We start from the raw sequence: 10,055 nt of genomic DNA, 5'->3' as shown, positions 1-10,055 counted from the left end.
GCATGAAATAATCCGCTACTCCAAAGAATATCTAATATGATATTTGGCTTTTTGCTTGTTTCAGTTTAGACATTAAGAAATTCATAACAGCTGATCAAAGCCATTAGAGTGAAAGGCCGCAGTTAAACTCCTTTGTATGAAAGACATTGATAAATAGCACGATATTTGAAAAAAAAAAATACTATGAACACGAGAGAGACTTCTCGGCGTAAAGCAAACACGAAAGTGAGGAAGGGTTAAATCTTGCTTTGCATTCATCTTCGTCAAATCTCAGATAGGAAGAAGGTCCAAAAGTGTTTCAATTTACCATAAAGAATATTTGGATTTTTGCAGAATGTGCAGGAAGACCAGTGGGATGATATATTTACTACATGGATAGTCCACTTACAAGGACACATTCAATATTTTATTACTGAAAATGTTTTTTGTAATTTTAGGTAGTTCTTCTCATGTACAAGGGTTTTTAATAGTTAATTATTAATAATTTTTGATGCAGTAAAAATAGGGTGAAACACCATGATTGACAGTTGAGGCTCACAGTCGAGCATGTGTATCAGTTGGACCTTGACACAGCGGCTCCATCCCCTGATTGCTACTGTGCACTTTGGCTCCAAACTTCATCATCGGATCAAGATTTGTTTTGAATTTATTTACGTTTTATACATTTTTACTGCTTCATCTCTTTCTTGGACGATGTGCTTTTTTTTTTTTAATTGCCTCGTTTGTTTTTTTGTTTTTTGAGTAGTGCTTTTTAACTTTGTTAAGAATAATGCTTTATAAATAAAGTTTATTATTATTATTATTATTATTATTATAATAAGGTAGCAGTCTTTTTATACAGGATATTTTAGCTTGATTTCTAAATGCAAGTGGAAACGCATTGTCCATCTTTATATAACGTCTATGCTTTTCTTCATGATCTCCTCAGTATGTGGGGCCATAAACAAACAATACAGCTGAAATCTTTAATAAGTCAATAAGCGCATTATGGAAAATCATGACGACAAATGGCAAACACATCAACAAGTGAAAAAAGGCTGATAAATTGATATTTTGGACCACCTGTGCAGTGGTTTAATTAAACCATCTTTCATAAATAGTCTTAAATAGTTGTGTGTCCAGGCCTGACAACATCTACAGTCCAAATGTCAGTGTTGGTCATAGCGCCACCTAGTGGGAACAGGAAATTTAAATTGATTACTTTGACGTAAATTCTCCTTGCAGGTTAAACAGATCAAATCTGGTCAGAATTATATTCGGAGCTTGATGATGCTGCAGGGTGAAGCTTCAGATTTTTCAAGAAACTTCATTGCCATGGTTGATGCACTATCCACCTCATGGTAAACAGAAAGCTGTTTTTGAGAGGCTTATTGAGAACTCACCAAATTCATATCGATAAACCGGTACTGCAGTACATCATACCAGATACAGGCCAAGACTTAAGAAAAGGCATTATTCAAAAAATTGGGGGGAAATTTATATGAAATTTCTTAGTCGGTTATTACACAAATTACGAGCAAATTATCAGAATCGGTTTCAGCTATTTTCAATGCTAAAAGCAAAGCCATTAAGTTTTGCTAAACTGTGTGTTTGTGTGTGTGAGAGAGAGAGAGAGAGAGAGAGAGAGAGAGAGAGAGAGAGAGAGAGAGAGGGAGAGAGAGAGAGAGAGAGAGAGAGACTAGAAAGGAGAAGAGAACCTAACGGTGAAGTTTATCAATCATTTCTTATTCTGAGGTCTGTTTGACATCTGGTTTTGTTACCCATCCCTATAAGATTAATTTTCTTGTTCATTCCCTATATTATGGTGCAAAGTCATATGTAAGATCATGTATCAGTCAGCACTACTTGTGTTTTCTGATGTTCTCATTTCACTGCTGCAGAGGAGTGTTCTCAAACTCTTTCTGTCCTTGCATTGGTCGCTGTAATTGAAATGTTAAACTGCCCCATGTTCTCCATTTACAAACCATGTGCATCACCTGCATGTGTTGATCCATTCACACAACAGAGACGTCTGCTCCTCCCCAATGCAGACTCCAAAGACTAAACAGGTTTTAAATCATGTCCTCGAAATACACACACTTATTCCAAGCATCGTTTCCTGAATGAGTGACAGCCCAGTGAGGTGGCAGTTATTTAAGCGGAGATAGAAACACTGCAGCTCCTGGTTGACAGATAGCAGGGCGCCTCTTCCTTACTCCCCCCCTTCTATTCTCCGTATCTAACTTCCTCACTCTCGGCCGGACTTCCTGTGAAGCTCCAGGCCCCTCAGCGTTATGGCTGCATTCCTGCGAGCTCGTAAATTTGTCCGTAGTGTTGTTCGCTTCTCCGACCGTGAACTGTAAGACGCTGGTGTCGACCGCGTGTGAGGAGACCAGACTCGGGTTGCAGACTGAGCCGCCATGGTGGGTCACCGCGCGTTCACCTTGTTATTCACGGAGAAACGAGTTAGCCAGCGAGCTAGCGAGCTAGCCCGAAGTAGCTAGCGTCACCTGAGTGTTCCACCTGTAGTTCCCAGTGCTCGACGTGTCTCAGCTAACTCACAGCTAATCGCCAAACTGTATTTTGTGTTTCTGTGACCTCAACTTTGAGACAAGTCCATGTTATAAACGACACTCACGAGATTGTAGCAGCTAAACAGTTATTTTAGTTTAAGATGTTAGCATTACCGTGTGTAGCTACTCACTGTTTACCAGCACTTACCACAGCAGCTTCCTGAGCTATTTTTAACGTCAACAGCTTTTGAACAACAAATAAGCTACTGTAGTAAAAACACTAGTACAACACTGTACATTTACTCCAAGACATGTCAAAGTCCTGAATTGAAAATAAAAAAATTAACAAAATAATATAAACAAAGCTGTGAGAATAATCAGGAAATGAAGGTATTTCAAGGAAATGTCCTTAAAGCAAACACAGTTCCCTTCTTAGTGTTTATATAGTAAATGTCTTATTATTGGATTATTATTGATGTGTAAACAGCTTTTTGAGTGACGTTAGCTTATTGTCAACTATTATATATGCAGTCAGAATTGATACATTTCTTGTTCAAACTGTAAAACAGTGATACAGATATTCAACACAGAAAAATCGCCCCTTTTTCCCAATTCCACTTTTGAATTGTATTGTTATTGATGCATTATTCTGTAAACAGCGTTTTATCTTGCATAAGAACTGATTAAATTACTGATTGAGCTTTAAAAGTTGAAACGTTTTTATTGCATATCACCATTACTTCACTTATATATTCACTAACTTGGGGACTAAATTTACAAAGTAGCATGAAAATTGGTACTTTACAGTTTTGAGTTTAATATACTTTGTTACATTGCACAACTCATTATAATGCACGTACTCTCCTCTCTGCATTGTTTTCCTTATCTTACATATGTGATGTCAGAAAAATAATTGAAGGATTTGGTGATTTATCTTCATCACATGCACACACCACACTGAAATGTTGATTGCTAGATTGTGCAGTAGACAACATGTAACACAGGTGATAAAAACAAAATGTGCGTCACAAGAGTTAAAAACAAAACAAAATTTTGCAACACAACATTTACTCTTTAGCGGATTTACCTGGGGAACCTCATGGGCAAGAAAACACAACACATACAGAGCTAAACAGACAACTGCAGTAGTAACTGAATTAGTAAAATGTAATGCAACAGGTTGGATGAATTTAATTAATGCTTCACCTCTTTGTTTTAAAGGCTGAAGAAGAAGCAGATATCGGATGTACAGTTGAGGATGAAGATGAAGGTTCAAATGACCCGAACCTTCAGGTGAGAAATCCGATTAACATTTTCTTTTCTAGTCTCTAAAATGTTTTATATAATATTAATGTGAACCTTTGTCTCAGCCCTTCCTGATATGACATACCTTTCCTCTGTTGAGCTTTTTTATGAGTCAATTCTCAGTGTTCCAATTCAGAAACAACTCCTGCTGAAGCATAGCTGAGAACAATAAAGCTCAGGACATTTTTGACGCTTTAAAATGTGTTGCAGCAGGAGCTCAATGCGTTCAGAGTTCAGTGGATGTCCGAAATCAAACCGAACTCCGCAGCGAGTGACCGACTGCTGCGAGTTAAAGGTCGGAAGAGGAGCCAAGAGAAGGCTCTGGAGGAGAAAGTAAGTTGAGAAATGATTTCTTAAGGTTTAGGTCCATCTCTTTGTTTGTTGTGGAGTGCTGCAACTGAAATTCCCAGCGCTGTTGGAATGACTGAGATGAGTCATCTTCCCTCAGGCCACAGAGCTGTTCTTGAGAGCTGTTCAGGAAGAGCAGAATGGAGCTGTCTATGAGGGTACGTTTGAGAGGACAGATTCCTTAGAAATGAACAAGTCCCATAGTGCAGAGGCTCGCAGAGTCAGTGACTTCTTTTAAATCATTTCTTAAAACCCATTTTTATAGACTTGCTTTCATGTGATGTGATGTCGTGTTTTTATCGTTTTGTTTTCAACCTTTTTATTTTACTTGTTGATGTATTTATTGTCATATTTCTGTTTTTATGTGTCAAGGTTTTCATGTGACAAAGCTCTATATTAATTCATTTAATTTGAAGTAGTGTTCAAATTAAATGAATTAATATAGAGCTTTGTTTCCGACCACCTAAACGTGGTTGTGTGGCCTCCTTGTCACATTGCATCCTGCTGATTGTTTCACTTATCTTTTTTTAATTTGCGGTCAAAGCACTTTATAAACTATGTTTTTTCAAAGTGCTACCTTAATAAAGTTTATTATTATTATATTTAATTCATCAGCTCATGGAAAATTCCACAAAATATATATATTTTTTAAACACAGGTATTTCTAACCATCAGTCATTGTCTTGGATGTGAATGATTTCATTCAGTGGTTATAGCAATTGAAAGTAGATGAGAATGTTTAAAATCCATTCATATAGTATTGTAAAGTCAGTATGAAAAATCTAAAAAAGTGAGTTACATTTCTTGAGCTTTTCAGTTGCATCTTCTTCCCTGTTCATGAATTGATGTCTTAACTCACAGCTATCAAGTTCTACCGCATGGCCATGCAGCTTGTGCCTGACATCGAGTTTAAAATCAACTACAGCCGTCCTCTGGATGCCGACTTAGTTGGAGGAAACTAGTAAGTTGGCTTTTTTTTGGGATGTCATCTATTGATTCACTTAATCTAAGTCTGCAATGTTTCAACACGCAGTGAAAGGTCTGCGCTATGTTTCCAGGTTGTCTGTTCGTCCATTTCTTTATCACTCGCAATTTTGTGAACAAAATATCTCAGGACACACTGAGGAAGTTCCTTAAAATTTTGTACAAACACTTGGACTCATGGATGAACTGATTAGATTTTGTTTTTGGTATGATGAGCGAGATATCTCGAACACCTCAAGGGAATCCCTTTAGATTTGGCAGAAATATCCAGTTAGACTCAAGGGTGAGTTAATTAGAATGTGGTGGTCAAAAGTCAAAATCATTGTGACTTCACAAACCATATTTTTGGCCATAACTCAAGGATGCATACAGTTATGACAATATACACTTATACCTTTCATCTTAATTTTTAGATTCTTATCTATTCTAACAGAATAGCTGTGTTAAACGCTGAAATCTTATATTTTAAGCCAGCCATTCCCAAACTTAAGAATGCCACGGCCCAATTTGAAAACTGAAAAATGTGTGCGGCCCACCCACACCTTTAATCACAACTATATGATCCACACACAGGACTAGAATCATACATATTATTAATTTTATAGCAAAAATAATTGTATATGAACGCGGGCATATGCAGTGCAAATCCAATAACATCCACATTTAAGCGTAACAATTTGCAAAGCAACCAATGTAAAAAAAAACATGAAGTGCAAATAGGGTATTGTTAAAAATATATTCTTGCTGTTTGTATAACAAGCACAACAAGAATATCCGGGAGAAGACAAACACATTTGAGGCGTAACCAAATATACTTAAGGCGTTTAAGCCCCCCCCCAAAAAAACGCTCGCTATCACATGTCCATAAACTGACATTAACACTGGATTTCCTCTGGTCTGACACCTCAAGCAGTTTATCTCGATATACTTGATATTGAATCACACATCGCGTGAAGTGACATTGTGTCACCTGTAACTCACCCGATGAGAGGGGGGATGTTGCCGCGTAGCTGGCTCCGATGCTCTCTCGGCGTATTTTTAAAAGATGCTGGAGGCTTGGATAAATATTGTCCATGTTTAGTTTGTAAATGTCGGCGGCGCACTTTACATGGTCCCAGGGTCTTGTTAGCTAGCATCTCAGCGCACAGCACACACACAGGCTTGGGGGTTGTCCTCTGGGCCAGCGACAGGTCCTCACTTAGTTTTTAGTTTTGAATGATTCAGTTTGACTTTCTGATTCCTCCTTTTTATTTTCTGATGACCTCTCACGGCCCACCTGCAGTGGCTTCACGGCCCACCAGGGGGCCGCGGCCCACACTTTGGGAATGACTGTTTTAAGCCATTAGCGAATCAGATGCTAAAGTTGAACAGTCACACAGGTTGGATAATGTGTTTTGACTCATTCACACCCACATCAAACTGGTTTTTCCATGGCCCTGGCTCATGTCTGGAAGTTGAGTGATATCGTGTGGGGAAATCTCTCTTCTGAAACTAAGCATATCATTTAATTTTTTGCAGCATGGAGGACAGTGATGTTGAAGGTGAGATTGAAGATCTACTTACCTACTTTGAGCAGCAATTCACCTTGGAAAGCTCATTTCCAAAGATCTGCACTCCTGAGTTGGAAATGACTCAGATGCACATTTCAGGTAAAGAAAAAAAAAAGGCTGTTTTATAAGATTGAAAACATGTAAACAAGTCATTACGAAATTGTATTCATTATAACATATTGTTTTCCTGATTTATCTGACTGCAGCCTTGCCGCGGGAAATCCTGATGTACATATTTCGTTGGGTTGTGTCAAGTGATCTGGACATGCGAGCCCTGGAGCAGCTCTCTTTGGTTTGCCGGGGGTTTTATATTTGTACAAGGTGAGCCCCGCTGTCATAACAGATTAAATGTGCAAACATCCTATTCACCAACAGCCTGCTGTTCTCAGAGTTTGCCTCTCAAAATTGTTGATTTGGGATCAGACAATTAGGGTGTCACATTTTCTCTTCTTAAAAGCCAGTTATGTGTATATTCTTTTAGGTTTACTCCATCTTTACAACTCTATTTTCACTTTTAATTTCTCTCCAGAGGCCCTGAGCTGTGGCGATCAGCCTGTTTAAGAGTGTGGGGACGGAACTGCACCAAACTTGTTCCCTTCAACTCCTGGAGGGAAATGTTTCTGCAAAGGCCACATGTCCGTTTTGATGGTAACGAAGCAAAATATGTATCAAATACAAATCTAGACTCTGCTCCATCATAGTTTATGAGACCAATACTGATTAAATATATGTCTCAGTGCAAACTAGTGCATCATATATCCTGGTCCAAAATGTAGTGTGAAGCTGCAGTTTCGATTGTGGTTGCTCTGACGAGAACAGACTTTATTATCACTGTGATGATCAACACAACCACAGGAGTTGCACTGGTTTTGGGGTTTTATGATACTCATCCACAAACGCTTTTGAAAAATTATTAATTAAAAAGTCTTTGTTCTGAAATCAAATTTGAAAGTGCATTCGCATAATATTGGCAATAAAAATTATATTTGACTGATCTTGATGTTGCTTCTATAAGTTAATATGGGCAAATGGTGCTGCCAGTGCTTACTGTTCAACTATTACTACACTGTTCATCCTCTGAGTAGCCATCACTGGATGTTGAACTTTGCATATTATTTTCACAGGTGTGTATATCAGCAAGACATCATACATTCGTCAAGGAGAGGAATCACTGGATGGATTTTACAGGGCCTTGCACCATGTTGAGTACTACAGGTACACGTTTGTGACTTTAATCGTTACTTTTTATTGTAAGTTGTATAGATATCTAAGCTAATTGTCCTTTCTTTTCATAGGTACCTCCGGTTCTTCCCCGATGGCAAAGTCATGATGCTGACCACCCCTGAGGTCCCTCTGTCCATCATTCCTCGCTTGCGTACCAGGAACACCAGGTCAGACCCTCTCAGTTTTCTACTACCTCAGCAAGAATGCAAGTTGCAACATCAAAAAACTATTTATATATATGTATATATATATATATATATTAAATACCAGCTTTTTGCACGATTTTTGTTTTTTCATTTCACAGAATGGATTCTCTTCTGGTCGGTCATTTCCGTCTGTCACAGGAGGCAGACAATCAAACCAAAGTTTTTGCTGTTGTCTGCAAGAAAAAGGAGGAGGTGAGAATAAATATATACATACTCATCATTTTAGACTAAGCATTGCAGTAAATGTTGTATTTAGTTGAATTTATCCTCTCATTTATCGACTTACAATTCAGGAAAAAAATCACAAGTGAAGATAAGTGAAAGCAGTTCAGTAAAAGTCAGGTATGAACTCTTAAACTATCAGTGTCACATTGTCATGTTACTGGGTAATACGTTAATACTCACCTTTTTTTCCAGGTTTTCCAATAAGCATATAAAGTAAAACCCTTATCTGTCAGTTTATGGCTCATGTTTTAAACTGCATACTTTTTTTACAGAAAGGGTCCGAGTTTCAGAAGAATCGGTTCTGCAGGCGGAACCCAGCTCCCGAAACTGAGCACATCTTCCACGTGGGACTGCATCTGTCCTCTGGGGGGCGCCAGAGTTTCAGTAAGCTGGTGTGGATCCACCACTCCTGCCACATCACCTACAAGTAAGACACACTAGCACTCGTCATTGTGGATAAGTCAAATTATTTCACTCGTTTATTTGAGAGTTGACGTGAATCCTGTTTTCAGGCTGACCGGGGAAGCGGTTGTCACTGCGTTTGACCTGGACACGATGTACAGCCCCTTCTCCTTTGCACGTGTGAAGAGTTACACTGCTTTCTCCGAGCAGCCTCTCTAAGCATCATGGGGACGTGCATGTGACCCTCAGAGACCACAGCAAACAACATTTAATCAAATGCATACTTCTCTGCCGGTGTAATTTGTGCTGCATCTGGATAACATATTAATTTAATCCTCATGTTTCCTCCACGCGAGCGTGTTATGTTTCAGGTTTACATGATAGAGAACTACTTATTTTCTGATTTCAGAAATGAAAGCAATGTGTTGAGAGCTAAAATAATTAGCCACCTTTCTCCCACCCGTTCTAAGCAATGAATGTTTATACTGTTGTTGTCTCATGGTGCACTTTCTCCCTCTAATAAACAGTGGTGAACAGAACACGATCTTGTCATTGGATTTATTTTATGGTAAATGACTGGAATGGACAAACACAACACAAGAAGACACTGGGTAAGTTTCAGAATAAGTTGTTACAACAAAAATGCAACATGCCTGTAGTGATGTGTAACCAGGCAGCGTGTCTTCTCTGGATTTACCTCATTCAAGGACACATTTGTGACCGGAGACCTTGATCCTCTCCTGCATGTGAAAATATGATCCATCTCTGTGAAATTCTAGACGTCCTATTACACAACCTCAGTGAAAGACATTGCTGATGTGATGTCAGACTTCTGCATCATTTGTCTTCTTGCCGAGGACACACAGGGTCATAATCCATGTATTACATTTTCTGGGAACCAAGCACGGACAGATGAAACAGGATTTGCAGAGGGGAAAAAAAATACGTAATTGTGAAAGTTTTATTGGATTAGGCTAAAAGTGATTTGTGGCTTGTTGTTTTGGTTTTTCAAGAAATCAAATAATAGTCTGTAGCAAATCCCAAATTAAAAAGAGTAAATCCTGCTGTTGTATATAAACAGCTGTTGCAACTATTGTTATGAGTTAGAAGAGGAAACTAATGTGGAGCAAAATTAAACCATACAAAATAAAGAAAAAATAACTATATAAACAGATGTTCTTGTTTACAGCCTTAAATGAGAATCACTGTGATGAAGTCATTGTTTATTCTTCAAATTTACACAGATCTGATCTACAGTCTGCTATTAAGACTGCTCTGGTGGTTAAAGCTAGCTGAAACACTCAGTAAATAGCTTATAA

The 10,055-nt window shown here is 38.4% G+C and overlaps 1 protein-coding gene across 3 annotated transcripts; it reads left to right on the top strand.

Annotated features, from left to right (window-relative positions):
- Positions 1 to 2,219: 2,219 nt before the first annotated feature.
- fbxo9 (F-box protein 9) lies at positions 2,220 to 9,275 on the top strand. Of its 3 annotated transcripts, none has more exons than XM_035172795.2 (13): positions 2,220 to 2,402; positions 3,714 to 3,785; positions 4,008 to 4,130; positions 4,246 to 4,303; positions 5,007 to 5,106; positions 6,648 to 6,778; positions 6,886 to 7,000; positions 7,209 to 7,327; positions 7,804 to 7,894; positions 7,975 to 8,070; positions 8,208 to 8,301; positions 8,403 to 8,451; positions 8,607 to 8,748. In XM_035172795.2, the coding sequence occupies exons 1-12, from the start codon at positions 2,400 to 2,402 to the stop codon at positions 8,418 to 8,420; spliced, it is 1,020 nt and encodes a 339-aa protein (XP_035028686.2). In that variant the 5' UTR covers positions 2,220 to 2,399; the 3' UTR covers positions 8,421 to 8,451; positions 8,607 to 8,748. The 3 variants fall into 3 exon arrangements, with proteins under 3 accessions (XP_035028686.2, XP_035028684.2, XP_035028685.2); XM_035172793.2 differs by lacking the exon at positions 8,403 to 8,451 and adding an exon at positions 8,847 to 9,275 and having other exon boundaries at positions 2,222 to 2,402; positions 8,607 to 8,761; XM_035172794.2 differs by lacking the exon at positions 8,403 to 8,451 and adding an exon at positions 8,847 to 9,275 and having other exon boundaries at positions 2,223 to 2,402; positions 4,011 to 4,130; positions 8,607 to 8,761.
- Positions 9,276 to 10,055: the final 780 nt, after the last annotated feature.

This window comes from Hippoglossus stenolepis, chromosome 12 (genome assembly GCF_022539355.2).
Source record: "Hippoglossus stenolepis isolate QCI-W04-F060 chromosome 12, HSTE1.2, whole genome shotgun sequence".
NCBI classification, from domain to species: domain Eukaryota; kingdom Metazoa; phylum Chordata; class Actinopteri; order Pleuronectiformes; family Pleuronectidae; genus Hippoglossus; species Hippoglossus stenolepis.
Note: the sequence above shows the minus strand (reverse complement) of the source record. Positions and strands in the feature narration are given on the sequence as shown.